The sequence below is a fragment of the Zootoca vivipara genome, chromosome 6 (assembly GCF_965207765.1).
Source record: "Zootoca vivipara chromosome 6, rZooViv2.hap1.1, whole genome shotgun sequence".
Classification (NCBI taxonomy): domain Eukaryota; kingdom Metazoa; phylum Chordata; class Lepidosauria; order Squamata; family Lacertidae; genus Zootoca; species Zootoca vivipara.
In genome coordinates this window covers 9642731-9665660 of record NC_142589.1, presented here as the reverse complement: position 1 = coordinate 9665660, position 22930 = coordinate 9642731, and the positions used below count along the sequence as shown (strand labels likewise).

The 22930-nt window shown below is 47.1% G+C and overlaps 2 protein-coding genes across 2 annotated transcripts; both read left to right on the top strand.

Moving 5' to 3' along the window:
- Window positions 1-4739: 4739 nt before the first annotated feature.
- On the top strand, window positions 4740-9976 carry LOC118087828 (C-type natriuretic peptide 1). The gene is made up of 3 exons (XM_035120840.3): window positions 4740-5153; window positions 6686-7000; window positions 8930-9976. The coding sequence occupies exons 1-2, from the start codon at window positions 5061-5063 to the stop codon at window positions 6983-6985; spliced, it is 393 nt and encodes a 130-aa protein (XP_034976731.1). The 5' UTR covers window positions 4740-5060; the 3' UTR covers window positions 6986-7000; window positions 8930-9976.
- Window positions 9977-15883: 5907 nt separating this feature from the next.
- On the top strand, window positions 15884-20233 carry LOC118086841 (natriuretic peptides A-like). The gene is made up of 2 exons (XM_088670973.1): window positions 15884-16006; window positions 18853-20233. Exons 1-2 carry the CDS (start codon window positions 15884-15886, stop codon window positions 19354-19356), a joined length of 627 nt encoding a protein of 208 aa, XP_088527099.1. The 3' UTR covers window positions 19357-20233.
- Window positions 20234-22930: the final 2697 nt, after the last annotated feature.

Sequence of the window (22930 nt, the reverse complement as noted above, 5' to 3'; positions counted from 1 at the left end):
CGTTGGCTACTGTGAGAACAGGATGACGTTACAGGTGGGCCATTGGACCTGATCCAGCAGGCTCTTCTTTTTTCCTTTCAGTAATAATATTCTATTGTTTTTTTCCATATTGAAAGTTACATTTGTTACCCAACACAGCTAGTGACTTCCTGCTCCCTACTGATGCTTATACAGCCATACCTCGGTTTAAATACGCCTTTCCCATTGAAAGTAATGGAAAGTGGATTAATCTGTTCCAGACGGGTCCGCGGAGTACTCAACCTGAAGCGTACTTAACCCGAAGTATGAGTGTAATTGGTTCCGGAAGTCCGTACTTAACCTGAAGCGTACTTAACCTGAAGCGAACTTTCCCATTGAAAGTAATGGAAAGTGGATGAATCCGTTCCAGACAGGTCCGTGGAGTACTTAAACTGAAAATACTCCAACCGAGGCGTACTTAAACCGAGGTATGGCTGTACTTGGAGCCTTGTAGTATTTGCCAGTAGTATATCTCAAACGTGGAACAGATCAATCATGTTACTCCACTTGCTAACCATTCTGTGTTGTTTCAGGACCATCATCTGAGAAAGATGCCCGCACCAACCTCGATATTTATTTCTTTTTTAAGACTACTTTTGTTTCGTTGTGGTTATGGATTTTTTCCTCCATATTGCAAGCCTCCTTGAGCATGGTTTGAAAGCCAGCGTACAAAAAAAATTAAGTATGCATGTAAAAAAGGGTAAAGGTAAAGGCCCCTTCATGGATCAATGCCTTGTCGTGGCAAAGGGGCTTGAAAAACTCAGAGAAGCTATGAGCTATGGGAGAAAAGCAATGACAAACCTAGACAGCATCTTAAAAAGCAGAGACATCACCTTGCCAACAAAGGTCCGTATAGTTAAAGCTATGGTTTTCCCGGTAGTGATATATGGAAGTGAGAGCTGGACCATTAAAAAAGGCTGATCGCCGAAGAATGGATGCTTTTGAATTATGGTGCTGGAGGAGACTCTTGAGAGTCCCATGGACTGCAAGAAGATCAAACCTATCCATTCTGAAGGAAATCAGCCCTGAGTGCTCACTGGAAGGACAGATCGTGAAGCTGAGGCTCCAATACTTTGGCCACCTCATGAGAAGAGAAGACTCCCTGGAAAAGACCCTGATGTTGGGAAAGATTGAGGGCACTAGGAGAAGGGGACGACAGAGGACGAGATAGTTGGACAGTGTTCTTGAAGCTACGAACATGAGTTTGACCAAACTGCGGGAGGCAGTGCAAGACCGGAGTGCCTGGCGTGCTATGGTCCATGGGGTCACGAAGAGTCGGACATGACTAAACGACTAAACAACAACAACAAAGGTAAAGGGCCCCTGGATGGTTAAGTCCAGTCAAAGGCGACTATGGGGTTGCGGCGCTCATCTCGCTTTCAGGCCGAGGGAGCCGGCGTTTGTCCACAGACAGCATTCCGGGTCATGTGGTGCAACGGGACACTGTGACAGAAACCGGAGTTTACAGAAATGCCATTAACCTTCCCACCACAGGGGCACCTATTTATCTACTTGCGCTGGCGTGCTTTCGAACTGCTAGGATGGCAGAAGCTGGGACAGAGCAACGGGAGCTCACCCTGTCACAGGGATTCGAACCACCGACCTTCCGCTCAGCAAGCCCAAGAGGCTCAGTGGTTTCGATCACAGCACCACTGGCATCCTTGCATGTATGTGCACATAACACAGGAACATAAGAATAGCCTGCAGGATGAGGCCAGTGGCTCATCTAGTCCAGCATCCTATTCTCACAGGGGTCATCCAGGGCCCGGGGAAAACCGGTGAGCAGAATTGGGGACAAGTGCTCTCTTCTCTCTTGCTGCTTGCAGCAACTGGTATTCAGAAACAACTGTGGAGGCAAAGCACAGCCTTTGCGGCTAGTTCTGCAGTTCGACTAGGCTTTGCATGAAGAAGAAAGGGGATTTTCCAGGTTTCAGGATTTGCATGCAAAACTGGCTCCTGGCAGGATGGAAGGCAATGTTAGAGCTCTAAATCAGGGATCTGCCCCCCCCCCGTAAGCAGTTGTGAAAAATTAATCTAAGGCTTCTGATGCTAATTTGAGGCTCAATTAAGCAGCACACTGTCTGTTTCCTGCTAGGCCCACCGGTGTCCTGGGGTGCGCCGAATGATGATCGGGGCCGTGTGGAATAATGTCCAACCGTTCTTCTGCGGGAGCTGAGCAGGGTGTGTGTGTGGAACCCAGACTTTGATACAGGATGGCAGAAAGCCCCAAATACCTCAGCTTTCCTTTAAACATACCAAGGCAAGCTGCTAGTCCCTTCGGCTGCAAAGACACGGCTGGAAAATACAAATTGTAAAATAATAATAATAAGACATGTGAAATAGCCACCTGCGGTCACAGCTAATAATTTCAAGGTTGCCAGGGACAGGATCTTCCAGCCTTCAAATGCTGACCTGGATAGGAATGTCTTTCAATTCCTCCTGGGAGTCAGCAATGAGGGAGGGAAGGTGCACTTCTGCCAGGGAGTGCAATCTACAGAGAGGGAGCCACCACCAAGAAGGCCCCATCATGGGCCAGCCCCAAACAGGTATCACCCAGTGACCTTCTCACCGCTGATCATAGGGCTCAAGATGGTTGTTAAAGGGAGAGAAGAGCATGGAAATATTTGGGCCCCAAGCCCCTTAGAGATTTATAATGCCAACACTGGTACCTTGAAGGTTGAGGTTAGACTGAGAGAAGACTGGCCTGCCTGAGGATGGCTGGAAGCAGGCATGGGGAACCTGTGGCCTTCTGGGTGTTGCTGAACGATAGCTCCCATCACCCCTGGGGCCTCTACCTGGAGATCCTGTCAGAAATTGAATCCAGGACCTTCTGCATGCCAAGCAGGTGCTCCGCCGCTGAGCTAAGGTCCGCCCCTTAAGATGCAGGAAGCCGTTTCCTCCTACCATGTAAGAACGTCGTTCTCCCCAGCTCAGTATTCCCTACACAGATTGGCAGCTGCTCTCGGCAGTTTCCAGGAAGGGCCTTGCCCAGCCCTGCCTGGGGAGATCTTGCAGGGTTCCTTTTACTGGAGATTGGACTGTAAGCTTCTTGGGCGCAGAGACCTCCCATTTGAAGATGACGCTACTCTGCAAAGAACCCAAACTGGCTGATAGGAACAATAAATCAAGGAGCAGTCGTCATTTCTCTTTGTAACCAGACAGGAATCGTTCCGCTGAGAGCCCTGTTGACTTTCTTCCCTCCTTCCTTTAAAAGTTATAATAAATGGCTCTGAATCATAGAATCATAGAGTTGGAAGAGACCACAAGGGCCATCCAGTCCAACCCCCTGCCAAGCAGGAAACACCATCAAAGCATTCTTGACATATGGCTGTCAAGCCTCTTCTTACCTCCAAAGAAGGAGACTTCACCACACTCCTTGGCAGCAAATTCCACTGTTGAACAGCTCTTACTGTCAGGAAGTTCTTCCTAATGTTTAGGTGGAATCTTCTTTCTTGAAGTTTGAATCCATTGCTCCGTGTCCGCTTCTCTGGAGCAGCAGAAAACAATCTTTCTCCCTCCTCCATATGACATCCTTTCATATATTTGAACATGGCTATCTGAGCTTCCCTTATCGAAAGGTGTTTCAGATCTCCCTTTGGAACACGGGAAGCCTGGCACAGAGTCAGACCCTCCCAGCTCAGCATTCTACACATGGGCAGGCAGAGCACCTAGGAGCTCAGTGGAAGTGTACCAGTTTCTGATTTGATCCCGGAATCTCCATATTTTTCCTTCTTCCTCTCCTCCATGTCTCGGAGAACAATTTAAAGTAGTATGTGTAGGTGAAAAAGGGAGTCCTATTGATCCTGAAAATAAAATCCCCGCACCGAATGAAAGAAACAGTGAAGCTGGCATACGAAGCCCTTCCTATAATTCCGAAGGAAAAGGTCAGCAATCGACATTGGAATCTTTCCTTGCAATGTTTCAGCAGCCAGCTATTTCTTAGAGAATGTGGGGTGTGTGTGTCTGTTCCATTATTGTAAATGGAGCCTTGCAGTGCCTACTCAGAAGTAAGCCCCACTGTCTTCAATGGAGCTTACTCCCAGGTGACAGTGTAAAGACTGGGCAGTCTGGGCTGCTGTCCTAAGCATTTTTACTCAGAAAGTTCAATAGGATTTACTTTCTGAGAGGTTACTGATCATTCTCACAGTTCCATCATCATCATTATTATTATATCCCACTTTTTTCTACCAACAGGGACTCCAGGCAGTTTACAGCTAAAAAAAATCTCAACATCTTCAATCCTAAAAAAATCTCAACAACTTTGGTCGGCCCTCATGGCCCTTCACTTCATCAAATCTGGCCCTCTTTAAGAAAAGTTTGGACACCACTGCCTTACACCTTTTTTCTTTACAACAACCCTGTGAGGTAGGCTGGTGGCGAGAATGTAATTGCTCACGGTAAGCAAAGTAGATGTGTATATGAGGTTCATGTGTGCGGCGAGATCAAGTGCAGGAGAAGCTCCCTGATAGAAAAATCAGAGAAATGTTGGAGGTTGGGGGAATGCCCTCTGCCCAAAACCCTGGAGGGCCGCTGCTGCCGGTCAGTGTAGACAATACTGAGCTGGATAGACCAGTGTATAAGTCAGCGTAAGTCAACGTCCTGTTTTCCTTTGAGGCTATTTCCCCACAGGCTTTCTATATATTACAACAATGTTCTACCGGAGTATCCTAACAGCGGTAGTAATTTTCCTGCTGCCAGCCAGCAGAGAACTGAACAAAACTGACAGGTGGAGGTGTCCAGAGGCGAAAAAGCAGAGAAGATTTCCAACTCAAGATCTCCAGCATCTGCCAAATGCAAAAATTCCTCTTTTTGTTACCACCTGCCGAGGGAGAGAATGCATTAGCAAAGATGCTTTGCGAACTCCCCTCCTCCCTGACAAGAGATGAGATGCACTCAAGCCAATCCTTGGGCATCTTCCAGGAGCTCAGCGGTGGACCTGGGGAGGGGTCAAGGGAGATATAAAAGCCGGGCAGAGAACCAGCCGGCTCACCTTGCCGCAGGGGAAAAGCTCAGGGGATCCAACTAGGGCAGCCAAGCAGAGGATGAACCCCAAAGTGATGCATGCCGGCTGGGTCTTGATGCTGCTGCTTTTTGCTCACCAACAAGGAAGAGCCAAGCCAGTGACCAATGTCCAGGTAAGTGGAAGGGGTGATGGATGGGGTCAGAAGGATCTGGTTGCATTTCAAAGCGATCCAAACCCGAGCCACACTTTTCCAAAGCAATTTGTGAACTGAAAAGCAGCCTTTGAATTTTGCAATGCAATCCAGCTAGGTAATGGGCATCAATGAATGCTTGTGCTAGGGTAAAGCATGTGTAAAAGTGCGTAGATTTCTTTTTAGAGAGAATACAGAAATGCACTACAAAAAGAGATGTTGCAAAAACGTGCACATTAGGCAAAATTGCAAATATTTTATTTTATTGCAAATATTTCATTGCAAAGGAGATTACTGTTAGGATAAGGTTGCCAGATTTTTTTCAATGAGTCTGGGGACACAATCAATCAATCAATCAATCAATCAATCAATACCACACATTCGGGACGTTGATGCTGCAGCGATGGCGGTTGCAGAGGGAAGGGAGGTTTCACACTGCCTTTCGGAGCAGCCCCAATCCCATTCTTACTTGCGTGTAAGCAGGAGGGGGCGGGGATCCCTCAGCTGGGAAGGGAGGCTTCCCGTTGCCCATCTGAGAGATCCCTACCCCACTCCTGCATGCAAGTAGGAGTTGGGAGGCTGCTTCGATAGGCAGCATGAAGCCTCGCCTCCCTTCACAGCTTAGTTGCTGGGGTCAGGGAAGGTGGAGCCCCTGCACCATCATTATATGGGGACTTCCGAGCGGCTCCTGAAGCCAGCCAGAGCCAACTGCTTTGGGCTGCTGAGACTGCTGCTGCTGTGTTTCCCGGGGACATGAGATGAAATCCGGGGACATTCTAGGGATGGAATTTGTCCGGGGACTTATTCACAAATCCAGGCACCGTCCCCGGGAAACAGGGATGTCTGGTAACCCTATGTTAGGAGCTGGTTTGGGAGCAGTGGTTAGAGTGTCGGACTTTGACCTGGAAGACCAGGGTTCAAATCCCCCCTTCACTCAGCCACGAAGCTCACTGGGTGTGACCTTGGGCCAGTTACTGCATCTCAGCCTGCCCTACCTCACAGGGTTGCTGTGAGGATAAAATGGGGAGAAGGGGAACCATGGACACCCCCTTGGGCACCTTGGAAGAATAGTGGGATAAAAACGCAGCAAAGACCGGTAAATAAAGATTCTTAGGAGACCTTTGTGCTAAGTTTCCAAGAGCAATTCCTTTTTAGTTTAGGTTGTTGTTTATTCACTGCAAAACTAATGTTGAGAGCGGAACTTTAGATGGGGGAAATTAGAAATCGAAAGCGACAGATTTGTCCCATCTCTAGGAAAGAGGAAGGAACACCCCCAGAAAATTGGGATTTTCCAATGGAATGATGGGAAGAGGCACTTTGGGGGTATAAAGACTCACCTGGACCAAAATTGGAGGTGATACAAAAAGGGGGAAAAGGCACCCCAATAGTTAGAAGCAAGACAAATTTATAGGTGTCAGCTTGCGGGGGGGGGGGGGAAGCAGAGGGGGCAAGAAGCTTTGCTGGTGCTTATTTTGTTGCTCTTCCTTCTCCCCGCACCCTCCTGTATTTTTCAGACCCTGTCTAAGTGGTTAGAGGAGGACCTCGAACAGCCAGCAGGGTCCGAGGAAACAGAGCAGGACCAAGATGAGACCCTCCTAACCGGAGGAGCATTGGAACAACAGGACGCTCTGCTGCCATGGGCCAGGAGACCCCAGGAAGGGGTGCCCCTCTCAGAAAGCAATTTCCAGAGGCTCTTCAATGACCTCCTGGGCTCCTCCCGGAGGTATCGAGGAAGGAGCAAAAAGGGCCTTTCGAGAGGATGCTTTGGGGTCAAGCTGGACCGGATCGGGGCTCTGAGCGGGCTGGGGTGCTGAAAGGCAGCCCGGCAGGTAAGTGTCCACAACCGGAAGATTCTGGCCACACAGTAGCTGGTTGCGTCAAGACTGGATGCGCTCCATGTGGGGCTTCCTTTGTGAGTGATCCGGAAGATGCAGTTTGTGCAGCACAATTGCATACAATATCTGTGCTCAGGGCAGGCCCGTCTTGCCCATCGAGGCTAGTGGTGCGGGGCGCCAGGGCACCAAGTTTTGGAGGGTGCCAGGCGAGAGTCCGGGGAGCACCGAACGAGCGCACCAAGTGAGTGAGGGTGCGTGTGCCACTCCCGCAGAGCATTAGTTGGTTTTTTTTCCCTTTTAGCCTGCAGGCACCAAATTCTGTGGGGCGCCAGAAGGCTAAAAGGGGAAGAAACGAGCCAACACTTGGCAGGAGCAGCACGCGCGCCCTCGCTCGCTCAGTGCAGCCCTGCTCACTTGGTGTGCTGCCTGCCGTGGTCGCCGTGGCACAAAGCGGCCAGCTGAGCCAAGAGGTTCAGCCTCCGACTCTTCCCCACCAGAGGAGCCACCCCCCAGCTGCTGCCTGCCTCCTCCAGCCCTAAAAAAACGTCAACTCTGGGAAAGGAGGGGCGCGCCAGAGCGATCTTTGCACCACGGCGCTGGATATGCTTAAGACGGCCCTGGCTCAGGGATCTGCTACCGGGCCAAGTTCAAGGTGTTACTATTAGTACATAAAGCCCTTAACAGCTCGGCCAGTTTACCTATGAGATCACCTTACCCCAAATATGCCCACTCGATTGCTTTGATCGGCAGAACCGGCACTACGGAAGGTGCCACAGAATCCCCGTTCTGCATTTGTAAGAAGTCCGTCTTTCGGTGTGGCAGCAACACCTTTGGAACTTTCTGCCTCTTGACTTCGGGCAGGTGCCTTCACCGAATTCTTTTTGGTGTCTGCTGAAAACAGATAAGCCCGACCAGATGTTTTAAAAGTCGGTGTGAGTTTTGATCTGTTTTTTAATCTTCTTCTTTTTTAGCTTTTCGAAAGTGGTTGATCTTTCTTACCGATAATCTTATTGCCGGTACCTTTTTTTGTAAACCGCTTTGAGGTTTTTGTTTTACAATCAAGCGGTGTATATGTTTTATGATATATATATATATATATATATATATATATATATATATATATATATATATTTCAGGCAGGAGTTTCGTTGGGTTCATAGAGGCTGGGCAGCCATCTCTCAGGGATGGCAGACCAAGAGAGTCTCTCTGACACGGGGTTTGCCAACCTTATTTGTAGCCTGGTTCCAATATCGAGAAATTGTTCTGGGCACCAAAATGCAACCAACACTCTTTCGGCTACGACAGAATGTCCGTCCGTCCCCCAATCCAGGACTCAGGGAGGGGGATTCTGTGAGCACTAAGGAAGGCTCCTAAAAGAAGAGAGGAAACTGCCTTATAAAAGATGCTAGTCCTCATGGTTTTGTGTGATTTAAATGGAAAGGTAGGAAGCTGCCTTCTACTGAGCTTTGGTCCGTCTAGCTCAACATTGCCAACCCTGACTGGCAGCGGCACTCCCGGGTTTCAGGCAAGGGCTTTACCTGGAGATGCTGTTGAGGGTCGAACCTGAGACCTTCTGCATGCAAAGCAGGTGCTCTGCCACTGAGCTTCTCCACTTCTCCGCAAGGACCTGGGGGGGGGGGTCAACCTCTGCCCTAATACACACCCAGCTCTTTAGGCAGCGCTTGCGATCTGCATTTCTTACATTAAAAATAATATTCCTTGGGGGAGGGAATCGACCAATCCAATTAAATCGGGGCGCCTTCTCTTCCACTTGCAAGAAAAGGTTTTCAGCCAATTAACCTTGCCAATGAAGGCAGCTAAGCATGACAGGCGCTTTGAGCTTCCTCTCTCGCACGGCTGTTCCAGAGAGAGGCCGTTTCAGAACATGATGCCTTTTCTTTTCCCATTCTTCTCCCTCGGCAGGACCCATCGCCGGCGGGACCCATCGCCTCCCAGAGAGACAACCAACATCCTCATTCATCGCCAAGGCATCCCCGCCTTCCAGTCCCCCAGAGACGCCTCTTCAACCAAGCCAAAACCTTCACACCTCCTGCCTCTGCCCACCTCCCTAGTGTGATTCGATCTGTCCTGGCTCATTCCCCCCCCCCCACTTGTCTTGAAGCTGCTTTCTTCCCCCACATACAAGTCATGTTTAAACTGCTACCTTCCTTATCAGAAGCGGTGGTGATAACTTTCTTCTTTAAGAGTTAGCCAAATTGAGGGGAGATGGGGCAGCGCCGTTAACTAAGATAGCAAAACAGAGACTCCATGGACAGGAGCAGTATACCCTGAATACCAAACACTAGAGGGAAACAACAGCTGAAGGGAGGCTATATGAGAAGCATCCTGCTAACAGGCCAATCTAGTCCAGCATCCTGTTCTCACAGTGGCCAATCAGATGCTTACAGGAGCAGGACATGGACGCAGTTAGGGATTCCCACTTGTGATTCCGACAGTGGAGGTAGAAAATCTAACCATCATGGCTATTAGCCATTGATACCCTTCTCCTCCATGAATTTCCTAGAATTTTAGAGTTGGGGGGGGAGCCTAAAGGACATCTCGCCCAACCCCCCTGCAACCCAAGAATCACAGCCCTAAAAAAGAGTTTAGCGGTCCCACAGGCGGAAAACAGGAGGCTTGGCTAGTTGGTACTTTGGGCCGGCCCAGCATAGACAGTTCTTCTGGGTGGTGGGCAGGTGTGAATGAGTCGACCCAGAAAAAAATTCACAGAACCCCTGAGGCCCAGCATTCTCCCATTAAACATTAGTTCACCCATCAAGACCCTTCGGGCACTGATGGAACCTAGAGAAATCAGATCGCGGCCCTCACACACCCACACCTCCAGTCAGTCCTCTCTCATTTGTGGCAAAGGTGTGTGTCTACGATAAATCCTATCTAACTTTTGTTCCGTGTCTCGCTCATGTGCAAAATTCTGCATGCAGACAGTTGTCGAAATAAACTGGTTTTCATAATTTGTCCAATTCATTTCCAATATGCTCTGTGTGAGTGTGAGTGTGTGTGTGTAAAAAAAGAACACAATTTATTTCTTCCAACTCTCATTTAGAATATGGCTCTCAGACTTGGAAAAGACTCTGAGAATAGACTGCAGAGTGCCCCTTTTTTTTGGGGGGGGAATTAGGGGAAGGTTGGATTCTATGCTAGTCTTCAGAAAGCCAGGGTGTTGGAGTGGTTAAGATTGTTGGACTAGGGCCTGGGAGACCAGAGTTCAAATCCCCACTCAGGCATGAAGCTTCCAGGGAGACCTTGGACCACTGCCTTTCAGCTTAACCTACCTCAAAGGGTTGTTGTGAGGATTAAATGTGGGGGGGGCACGTATGCCAGTCTGAGCTCGTTGGAGAAAAAGGTGGGATATCAACCAATGATACAACTCAGAAGGAGAGCCCTAAATCTGGATCAGACCATCCTCCTCTCACCAGTTTCCCCAAGCAGGAAAACTGGTGAATCCAATAGCTCGGCAATTAAACTTGACTTTAACTACACAGGCTCCAGAGTTATGAGAAGGCAGGAGAATGTCAATGTTTGCAAGGGGCAGATCTCCTGCGTAGGTGTGGATGTTGGCTCCTGATGCTCAAATCAACTGCACGGGGGTGTTTGCGCAGCGAAGGAACTGAGCCTTCAGCTCAGCTAAGATGAAAACTGCCGGTATGGGCTTTCAACAACACACAGACGCACAAGAAGATTTTGACACGCGCATTAATGTGGAATGCTTAATGATTTGGGCAGGCAGGCAAAAGAGCAGTGTTCCTGCTGCCAAAGAGATGATGAGGGAGGGGAATATGGCCAGGAGCAAGTCCCAGAGCATTGGGTCTCTGTGTCAGCACAAGCGTAAAATGAACTATTTTTTTCATGAGCAGCCAGGATTTGTCTCCAAGCTCACAAGAATCCCAAAGTTCTCTCAAGCCGGCCTTGGACTCTTTGCAACAGAAAGGGCAGGATGCAAATCAGGAGAAAGAGTGAACAGACAGAGAAAATTATGCCCATTTTACAGGTGGCAAGTAGAGGCTGAGGTCTAGCAGTTTGCCTAAGGGTTCTAGAATCCCCGGCGAGAGAAAGGGAAGGATACAAAACAAGGGGTAGAGAGAATGAACAGACAGATACAATTATGCTAGGACTGCCATATGTCCGGATTTCCCCAGACATTACTGGGACTTCAAAGGCAGAAGTGACATGAAGAGGGGATTTCTGAAATGTGGCGCTTTGTCCTGTATCAATGGAAGTAATAGTAATAGTACCACTATATTCTGTTCTGGTCAGACCTCACCTGGAGTACTGTGTCCAGTTCTGGGAACCACAGTTCAAGAAGGATACAGGCAAGCTGGAACGTGTCCAGAAGAGGGCAACCAAAATGGTCAAAGGCCTGGAAACGATGCCTTATGAGGAACGGCTTAGGGAGCTGGGTATGTTTAGCCTGGAGAAGAGAAGGTTAAGGGGTGATATGATAGCCATGTTCAAATATATAAAAGGATGTCATATAGAGGAGGGAGAAAGGTTGTTTTCTGCTGCTCCAGAGAAGCGGACACGGAGCAATGGATTCAAACTACAAGAAAGAAGATTCCACCTAAACATTAGGAAGAACTTCCTGACAGTAAGAGCTGTTCGGCAGTGGAATTTGCTGCCAAGGAGTGTGGTGGAGTCTCCTTCTTTGGAGGTTTTTAAGCAGAGGCTTGACAGCCATATGTCAGGAATGCTTTGATGGTGTTTCCTGCTTGGCAGGGGGTTGGACTGGATGGCCCTTGTGGTCTCTTCCAACTCCATGATTCTATGATCTTAGGCAAGTCAATCGAAAAATTGCAGGGTTTTAATTTTTTTTTATTTTCAACAACTTTTGGGGTGTCCTGGTTTTTACTTTTTGAAATGTTGTTGTTGTTGTTTAGTCGTTTAGTCGTGTCCGACTCTTCGTGACCCCATGGACCATAGCACGCCAGGCACTCCTGTCTTCCACTGCCTCCCGCAGTTTGGTCAAACTCATGTTCGTAGCTTCAAGAACACTGTCCAACCATCTCATCCTTTTTGAAATATGGCAACCCTAAATAATGCCCATTTTACAGGTGGCAAGTAGAGGCTGAGGACTAGCAACATGCCATAAGGTTTTTTAGAAATGGTTGTTTATATTCTACTACGGGGGTGGAGAATTTGTGGTCCTTCAGATCTTGCTGCACTCCAAGTCCCATCCTCCCTGACCATCGGCTGGGAGAGGAACCCAACATCTTGTGGAGGAGGGCTGCTGGTTCCTTGACCATGTCCACATACAGTACTAGATCATTGACTTGTAGAGTTGGGAAATGATATACCGGTAATATTCTAAAATGTAAAACAGGAAAAATTAATAAAAATTATAGAGGGGGGATTCTACATGCGGGAACGGTCAACTTAAACCACAAAGCCATCCGTGTGGCGAGGGAACGTATTTTCTCTCGCATAAAAGGCCACAGCTAATTAAGCGCGCCTGCCGATTCCCGTCCTGGGCAAACGTGTTTGTTCCGATTAGCATATAAATGATAACAGCTGCCCTTTGAAGTGAGCCTGGCGTGGGAGAGATGAAGGGTCTTCCATCACCAAGAGGGGTGGGGGGCAGTTCCCCCCCCCCCCCCGATGGGAGCAGGTGGAGGAAAGCAGAGGTGCACGGGTCTATTAGCTGAGCTGTAAAGCCTCGTTTCCCAGCCGGCACCAAGCAGATTGGCAAAAGCGTTTTCACAGCATCGCCAGGCTTTTGGAAAACATGCAAAATTAAAAGCGCACAGAAATAACGTTGCAGGAAAGGGTCCTGATCCCAGCAGATACCCGAGCCTGAACCAAGCAGAGCAGAGCATTCTAAAAGAGCTAAACCACTCTATTTATGTATTTGTCTCATGTCTACAACTTGAGATGTTGTGCACTGGGTCCATCTAGTTCAGCATTGCCAACACTGGTTGGCAGCCACGGCTGGATTTAGGTTTGATGAGGCCCTAAGCTACTGAAGGTAATGGGGCCCTTTATATGTCCAGCTGTCCTTTCATCAACAACAAATTGCCTTTGTTTTTTTTGTGTTGAATATATGCCATATGGTAATTTATGGACCTAATAGGTATCTCAAGCCATTAGCACATGTTGCCATGCAACCACTCCATGCAGAATGTAGGCACCCTATATATAGAAATGAGCAAACCAATGATGTTTTAGGGAGCAGGCTAGCAGGCAGGGGCCCATGACTTACATCATAGGAGCCTACACAACACAAAACACTGTTGCTGTATGTAGGTTTTATTTTATTTGTGTTTTATCTTATATTTTGGAAGCGTACATCCAGATTTTTTTTCTTTGATTTTTTTTGGGTGCCCCAAGAGAGTGGGGCCCTAAGCTATAACTTGTTTAGCTTATATGTAAATCTGGCAGCAGCTCTCTCCAAGATCAGGAGACATTCCCAGCCCTCTTATTTATTATTTTATTTATTGCAACGATACGAGACCTCTCTCTCTCCAACGAGCTCAAGGCAGTATCCACGGTTTCTCTCCCACCCCCACCCCCTTCCTCATTTTAATGCCCACAACAACCCTAGACTGGGGTGGGCTAGGCTGAGAGAAAAGACAGTGACTGGCCCCAAGGTCACCCAGTGAGCTACATCACAGCAGCCAGGGGGTGATTCGAACCCAGGTCTCTCCCAGGCCGTAGTTCTAACCACTAAAAGCAGCTGTATCTAAAAAGAATTCTAAAAGCAGTGACAGTTGAAAACATTCTCCCACTGCATGATCTTAGGGTTGCCCGTCATAGCATCCGTCAGCCACTAAATGCCCCACCCGAAACCCTGGACAGTCCCTGCCAGTCAGAGTACGCAACACTAAACTAGATGGGCCTGTAACCCTGACTTGACATAAAAGCTGAATGCAGGAAGATTCGCGACAGGTAAAAAGAAAGCCCCTTTTCGCACATCGCATGGTATCAAACTTGCTTCGGCAGAAAGAAGCAGCGATCTCCAAATTGGATGGCCTTAGAAGAAGAGGAGGAGAGGACTATAAGCCACAATGACTGCGCTCTGCCCTCGTGTTCAGAGGCAGCGATGCTTCTGAAGACCAGTTGCTGGAAACTGCAGAAGGGGGGAATTTGCTCTCGTGCTCGGATCCTGCTTGCAGGTTTCCCACAAGCATCTGGTTGGCCGCTGTGAGAACAGGATGCTGGACTAGATGGGCCATTGGCCTGATCCAGCAAGATTCATCTTATGTCCATAAGGCAGCTTCCCTGTTCGTGTCCAAAGCAACATTGTGCTAAAACTAGAAGCTTTCTCAATGCCCCGGGTCACAGGGTAAGAGGATCAGGCAATTTTTCATTACGCACCAGGACAAATCTGCACCCCATGTCTCGCCATGGACTCACGATGCGCAATGGGCCCCGTTCCTCAAGGAGGAGGAGATCCATTGAAGATGAGGGTACATTTTATCATATGTGGTGGATTTGTAAAAGGGTAAAAGAGTATTGGGAAATAGTTTATAATGAACTGGGGGGGATTAAAAGTACGGTACTTTTAAAAAACAACAGCAACCCCACAACAGAGTCCTGTCTGTTTGGGATAATCCAGACTGAAAATCCCAGGTGTCAGAAAAGGTTATTTACTGATATGTGTGCCACTACTGCAGCCTGTGTGTTGTTAGCCCCAAAATGGAAAACGAGCGAGGTCCCAGCCAAAGAAGAATGGCAACTTAAGTTGACAAAACATGCAGAGTTAACATATAGAAGGGCCAAATTTCCATACCAAAATCAAATATAATAAATTAATACTACAAGGCTCCAAGTACAGTCATACCTCGGTTTAAGTACGCCTCGGTTTGAGTATTTTCAGTTTAAGTGCTCCGTGGACCTGTCTGGAGCGGATTAATCCACTTTCCATTACTTTCAATGGGAAAGTTCGCTTCAGGTTAAGTACGCTTCAGGTTAAGTACGGACTTCCGGAACCAATTACACTCATACTTAAGTACGCTTCAGGTTGAGTACTCCGCGGACCCGTCTGGAACAGATTAATCCACTTTCCATTACTTTCAATAGGAAAGTTCTCTTCAGGTTAAGTACGCTTCAGTTTAAGTACTCCACGGACCGTCTGGAACGGATTAATCCACTTTCCATTACTTTCAATGGGAAAGCTCGCTTCAGGTTAAGTACGCTTCAGGTTAAGTACAGACTTCCGGAACCAATTGTGTTTGTAAACCGAGGTACCACTGTAACATAAATGGGTTTACATTATCCTCCAACCTATTGCTCCATTTCTCAATAAATAAAGGCATTATCTTGTTGCATGCCTTCCCTGGTTCTCACCATATATAAATATAAGCTTAGCCATGCACACTGTGTCCCAGATTTTAGTCATCTCATGGAGGGTGTTATCTCATTTCAAACACCAATTTGGACAAAAAATAACTCTGGCAGCAGTTATAGAGGTGTTGTGTTAATCCCCTGCCCAGTTAAGATATCCGAGTTGTAAAATCGGAAGGACAGCCAGCTATTACCCCACTTTCCCTATCTTCACGGAATTGCCTAATTTGGGGACGCATCCGTAACGCAAGCCATAGCCCGGCATTTCCCTCTAAGAAAGAAGAAAAGACATTTCTGCTGGTTCGCGGCCGTGAACGGTTTGGCGCTCAAGAAAGCGCCTATAATTGCTCTGTTCAAAGCAGGGTGGGGGCAGAATGTGTCATTTCCGAAAGGCTCAGCGCCGCTGGTTGGAACCGGTTCTCTTATCAGAGCCAAGTGGCTCAGCTCGCTGGGGTCCAGGCCGGCTGGAAGCAGCAAGGAGCCATCCTCGGAAGGGGCTTATAAAGAAAGGCTCCTTGGGTGTGCCAAGAAGTGCTTCGTATCCCCAGTCAAAGTTACCAGATCTCAGAGGCCAGAAGGATGATGGATGCTGTGGCCTGGTGTCGCTGGTCCTCTGTGTTCTTGGTGTTCGCCCAAGCAGGCATGGGTTTGAGTAATCCTGTGGCCTGGAGCCCTTCCAGCGAAGAACTGCGGTCCCTGCAGGTGAGGAAGGAGGAGGCAGGTCAGGGATGGGGGTGGATGTGTGTGTGTGTTTGTTTGTTTGTTTGTTTGTTTGTTTGTTGGGAATTCAGTTTGATTAGGAGGTACCCAATTCACACCTGCAGAAACGTATCTCATTTATCAAACTTAGAACTCACCCCAAGGCAAATTGAAATGCAACTATCCTTCAAAATTTAATCACTATTGAGTTATATTTGTAGATCTCAGAGCAGCGGTTAAAATGCAAGATGAAAACGTAATAAAAAGCAAGACAAACCATTAACCCTCCAGCCCCTCCCACAAGTTGGTTTTTTTTTGTACTCTTCCGAGTTTTGCAACAAGCTTTTCAAAGAAACTCCAAAATGCTTATCTTGGTGAAAATAATGTAAGAGCCGAGTTCGAATCCCCACTGCTCCATGAAGCTTGCTGGGTGACCTTGGGCCAGCCATCATCTTTTAGTCTGACCTACCTCACAGGGTTGTTGGGAGGATAAAATGGAGGCAGGGAGGAGAACCATGAGCACCACCTTGAGATCACTGGAGAACAAAAGCGGCTTATAAATGTAATAAATAAATAAATGAAATGAAATATTTTACATGGGGGGGAGTGCTAGCAAAGAATGATGATTAATGGATTCTATCTAACTCAGTCCCTTTAGCTGTGATTCCTGCATTGTATGGGGTTGAGCTAAATGACCCTTATGGTCCTTTGCAACAGCACAGTTCTAAGATTCCTACTCAGAGGAAACCCACTGGAATTACTGGACCTATGTCAGTCTTCTCCATTACCTTCAATGGGTCTGTTCTGAGTAGGACTAGCACTGGATGCAACTAAGGAGAATGATAATTTGAACTTGCTAGTTGCTTGTGAGCAGAAAAAGGTCTTCGCAGATCGATCAATGTGCATTGCAGGAATCAAAGGCATTGCCTATGGTGGGGGTGGTAAATTTTGGAGAGGAGAGAGAAGGGAATTGGCACCCCCAATTTTTTAAAAAAATTACAGTGGTACCTTGGTTCTCAAACTTAATCCATTCCGGGAGTCCGTTCCAAAACCAAAGCGTTCCAAAACCAAGGCACACTTTCCCATAGAAAGTAATGCAAAACGGATTAATCCATTCCAGACTTTTAAAAACAAGCCCTAAAACAGCAATTTAACATGAATTTTACTATCCAACGAGATCATTGATCCATAAAATGAAAGCAATAATCAGTGTACTGTACTATAAAATAAATAAGACAGTATTGTAGATTTTAAAAATTCTTATTTTTTCCCCTTACCTGCACTGATGATAGTCATTGTTTGAATGGGGGGCTTTTATCCATTTTCACAGTCACACAATCAATCAGCAGCTGAACTGGGTTCCAGACAGTCACAGAAACAAATTAACTGAAAAAGCCTCAAAAACAGAAACGTAAGAAAAATATCAAAAATAAAAGCGCCAAACTTAATCTGCTCCGGAAGTCCGTTTGACTTCCGAAATATTTCAAAACCAAGGCACAGCTTCTGATTGGTGCAGGCGCCCTGGAAACAATAGCCGAATGCCGCGTCAGACATTCGGCTTCCAAAAAATGTTCGAAAACCGGAACACTTACTTCTGGGTTTTCGGCGTTTGAGAACCAAGGCTTTTGAGAACCAAGGTGTTTGAGAACCAAGGTATATCCTAAAGGAGTCCAGAGGAAACTTCTGTTTGAAGGCTGGGGTGGGGTGAGGACTCTCAAGCCAAGATTCCCAGCTCCAGATATTCTTTCACAAATTCAAAATCTAGACCCTTCTGGTTCAAAATCTCTCTCTTCCCACCAGTTTCCCCAGACACTGTTCAATTGAGGTTTTGGAGAGGGGAAAATGCAGGTGTAAAAAGATGGCATTTAGGCACACTAATATTTAATATGTTGTTTAGTCGTCTTAGTCGTGTTTGGCTCTCCATGACCCCCACGAACCAGAGCATTCCTTGGAACCTCTCACTTCCTTCTCAAAGTTTCTCCTTTTATATGTCCATGGAGCTTTCATCGCAAAATACTGGAGTGGGTTGCCCTGAAAATCCATTAAAAATAATTAAGGTTTTCTTTTTTAAAAAAATGAAAAAAGACCTCAAGGTCAAATATTAAAAGGTGGCAATTGAAAAAAAAGTCAAACCTGCGTGCTAAAACTGGGCCAGATTGTAAATTTTCTCTGTATGTGTAAGGAAGAACGCATCTGCTGCCTTGATGTAATATTGATTGCTCTGGTGATCGCACAAAGGACCATTTAGTTCAGCGGCAGAGCATCTGCTTTGCATGCAGAAGGTCCTAGGTTCAAACCCCAATGGGATCTCCAGGTAGGACTGGGGTTGTCCCCTGCCTGAAACTGTGCTGCTGCCAGCCAATGCTGGTAATACACAGCTAGGTAAAGGTAAAGGGACCCCTGACCATTAGGTCCAGTATTGACCGACTCTGGGGTTGCGCGCTCATCTCGCATTATTGGCCGAGGGAGCCGGCGTACAGCTTCCAGGTCATGTGGCCAGCATGACAAAGCCACTTCTGGCAAACCAGAGCAGCACATGGAAACGCCGTTTACCTTCCCGCTGTAGCGGTTCCTATTTATCTACTTGCATTTTGACGTGCTTTCGAACTGCTAGGTTGGCAGGAGCTGGGACCAAGCAACGGGAGCTCACCCCATCACAGGGATTCGAACCGCCGACCTTCTGATGAGCAAGCCCTAGGCTCAGTGGTTTAACCACAGCGCCACCTGGGTCCCAATACACAGCTACCTGGACTCAATTGTCTGACTCAGTAGGAGGAAGCTTTCTAGGTCCTCGTGTTCTGAACCGAGTTTGTTTATTGGTATTCTGTTTCCATCACCTCTGATTTTAGGACCTCCTCGAGCGCCTGAAGGAAAAATTCCCGGAAGGGGAATTGGAGGCTCCCATCTCGAGGTCTGACGAGGCAGATGATGGCTCCGACGTGGACCTTGTTGACGCAGAAACCCTCTCTTCCAGCCAGCTCAGACTGCAGACTGCAGAAGTGGAGGACCACTGGATGAAATTCCTGGCTTCCCCAAAGCGGAGGAGATATTTCTCCGGATGCTTCGGGACCAGGCTTGAGCGGATCGGGACCCAGACAGACCTTGGGTGCAATGTCTACAGAGCCCGTAAGTCTCTTTCTAAAGATTCTCATTGCTGGGTTGGGTGGGCAGGTGGGATTTATTTATTTAACAAAACTTGCTTGCGAGAAATATTAGAATTAGCAGCTCGAAAACAGTGCAGGCAACCTTCTGGGTCAAACCAAAACAATCTACTCTTTGCTCTGTCCAGTCAAGCAAGAGGCAATTTTCAGAGTTCGCCTTTCCAGGCAGGCAAAACCACTCAAGGAGGGTGAAAGGCAGAGTTGTTTAGGGGGTGTGGCCTGTGAAGAAGGGGTGTGGCCTTGTGTAACCTCCCAAGGGCCAGACCAAGAATCCTGGAGGGCCACAAGGTTCCCCATCCCTGAGCATTTAGTATGATCCAGCAGGGCTGTCCTTATATCACGCTCCTTTGTCAGAACTAACCCTGATCATAGCTGCCAAGTTTTCCCTTTTCTCACGAGGAAGCCTATTCAGCATAAGGGAATTTCCCTTAAAAAACGGGATAACTTGGCAGCTATGACCCTGATAGAGAGGAATGAGCTTGGAAAGCAGCTAGTCCTCATGAGTAATGCTGCTGCTTTTAAGCAGAAGGGGAAGCCTTAACTCAAAAGATCTTTAACTCTTTGTTTTTAGGTTCTTGGAGGAAACCCAGAAGTTGAAATCAGAAGAGGACCTCTTTGTCGGCCGCCCCAAAAGTTTGGAAAACAAAGGCCATAAAGTTTATACAGACTGTTAAATCTGTTTGAGAACTCTCTGCGCACAGTCCCTCTCAAGAATCATACCCCTTCCTAGACAATATAAAAACCTGTATATTCATATTTTATGGGCTCCCGTTACATTTGAAGCTTAGTGGTATGCCACTGAGACTGCTAGTTTTTCGGCCTACCGAAACGGGGGCTTTGGTGCTGCAAAATCTCAATAAACGTTTTATAGAAATGGAGTGTTTTCACTGTGCTGTAGTGATAGTGGAGAAATTTCACAATTTGCATTCATGAGCCTATGTAATTGTCACCGCAAGCTTTGAAATACACATGCCTCTGAGACTCGCAAAACATTTCCCCGAGCAAAAAAAAAAAAAGAAATATGAGGATAAACTTGCGTTAAAGTAAGGGTCACCACACTTCCTTTGGACTAAGGAGCACATTCAGAATTTTGAGGACAAGTCGTGGATGCCAGTCACAAAATGACTGCCATGAGATGGAAAATGAAATGACCACAAAATGACATGAGGGACCCTTTCGACTTTGTCAGTCACTATCACATTTGTTCACAGAGAGAAGCTCTTTCCCCCCTCCTCTGTTTAGAACAAAAAGGAGGGTATCCAATCCTTTCTCCTTTTCAAAAATTTACTTTTTCTTAAATTGGCAAAACATTGTCAGCTGATATTAAACAATAAAAGCACTCCCTTGGCCCTAATACACTTACGGTATATGCATTCATTAATACAGGCAGCCTATACGTCTAAATAGAAGTCCACTTATTGGGGTTGGTCATTATGAGATATCAGTTCAGCCACAGAAAGCGAGATCTTCACTTTCCTGTGGTTTACAGGAAAAATCATATAAGGGTATGATTAGATTAACGACATCAAAAGCATCCAATATATTCTTTATATATAAGAATTCAATGATAACATGGTCCATTCTTAGGGGTCAGGGAAAGCCTGGCCAAAAAGACAAGCCTTTGCAAGATATCAGATGTCGCAGATCAACAGCGCTTCATGTCTGGAAGAGGGGAGGGTGATCCATTAGAGGAGCAACAGCAGAATATCCCAGTGTCTGGGATAATAGGGTGAGGTGACATCGGTAAAAATTCCCCCAGATGTTCTAAGTGAGACTTGGGGAACCTGTGGCCCTCAGGATATTGCAGGACTACAACACACATCATTCATTGGTCATGTTTGCCAGGGTTGGTTGGGAATTGCAGTACCACATCACCCAGAAGACCAAAGGTTCCCAAACCCTGATCTAAATTATTGCCTTCTCAGACAGGATAGCTGGATCTATTTTACACACAGTTTGAGGACACTGGCAGCTACCAAAGTTTACAAGAGTCCACCTCCTCTCTCACCTTTCTGTTTTTAAATGCTCGTGAAGCTTTCCCTTCCCCCATTGCTGGGTGTTTCTAGCTTAATGACTCCCTCCCTGCCTGTGTTTTCATGTCTCCAGCTTTCCCTTGCCTTCTAGCCCAAGCAGGCAGGCACAGCTAGCAGCCACCAGCCATCAAAAGCCATCACAGAACCAGCAGTGGCTGTGAATGGTACAAAATCCTTGCCTTGTTTGAAACTGCCTGTCAGGGCCAACAACACTGAGCTGGGTGGAGTGCTGACTCAGTAGAAGGCCACCTGAAAACCTTCCTGCTTTGTCGTAACCTGATCTCCCACCGATCCCCGATTTCCCTACTCCCCTAAACACTGCCACCCCAATCAATTTTTAAAGCCCTTGATTTCTGGCTGCAAGACTAGACTAGGTTTGTGACATGCAGAGACCTGAGGATTCAGAACTGTGGCATGAACAATTCTCCTGTTTGTTTCCCCCCCCCCCCAAAGGGAGTGGGAAAGAAAAAGCAAATCCATGCTGGGATAAGAGCAGGGGTAGGCAACCTAAGGCCCAGGGGCCAGATCCAGCCCAATCGCCTTCTCAATCCAGCCCACGGACGGTCCGGGAATCAACATGTTTTTACATGAGTAGAATGTGTGCTTTTATTTCAAAGGCATCTCTGGGTTATTTGTGGGGCATAGGAATCCGTTCACACACACACACACCCAAAAAAATATAGTCCAGCCCACCACATGGTCTGCGGGACAGTGGACTGGCCTACAGCTGAAAAAGATTGCTGACCTCTGGATAAGAGAGCCAGGTTCTGTTGATCTGGGAAAGGGTTTGCGGTTCAACATCCCCACCTAGCTTAAGGAAGTAGCTGGAGGGAGGTTTGATTCAGCACCTTGGAGAGAAGCCAACGGCCTGGATCACATCAGTTCTTTCTAGGAGGAAGCTTATTATTTTCTGGTTCCCTGCAAAGCGAGCTTGCAAGGAGGCTGTCGCACAAAAATGCCTACCGTTCCGCCAAGGTCAAACCACTTTCAAAGAAAAGGACACTCCGGGCGCAAATTGATGCATCGCAACAGTGCTTTTCACAAACTTTCCTGCCATAGGGATAACTTTTTTAAAAATTGTACTCAGTCCTGCTCAGAATTTGACCCCAGCCACCTCCACACCATATAATAATAATGATCTGGGTGGCTTACAACATATAAAACACAACGAAACATCAAACGTTAAAAAACAAGATAGCCTATACAAGCAACAAACAAACCAACAAATCAATTAAAAAAACCAATGACAACAATAAGAATCATAATCGGTTTACAGCTATACCCAAATTAAAGTAAATGCCGACCCCAACTAAACATTTAACCAACACCAACCCGACAAAAACGAAACAGAGGAACCGAAATTAGAACTCTTTAAAACACCCCATACCCTTTCAAAATGCAGCAGCAACCATACTTTGAAAGCCCCAGGGCATCGCTTTACACACCCATGGCTCTTCCATCCAAAAAATCCTGGGAAATGTAGTTTGCTAAGAGCGCTGAGAGTTAGGAAACCCCCTTTTGCAGAGGTACAAGTCTCAGAGTGGTTTTTTTAATGATCCATCTGCCCTGCCAGGGAACTCTGGGAATAGTAGCTCCGGGAGAGGTTGCCTGACAACTCTTGGCCCCCTTAACAAACTATAGTTCCCAGAGATCTCTGTGGGAAGCCGCTGTTTAAAGCAGGGTCATAGCACTTGAAATGTATGGGGTAGGTGGCCTTGCTTAACCCAGATCCA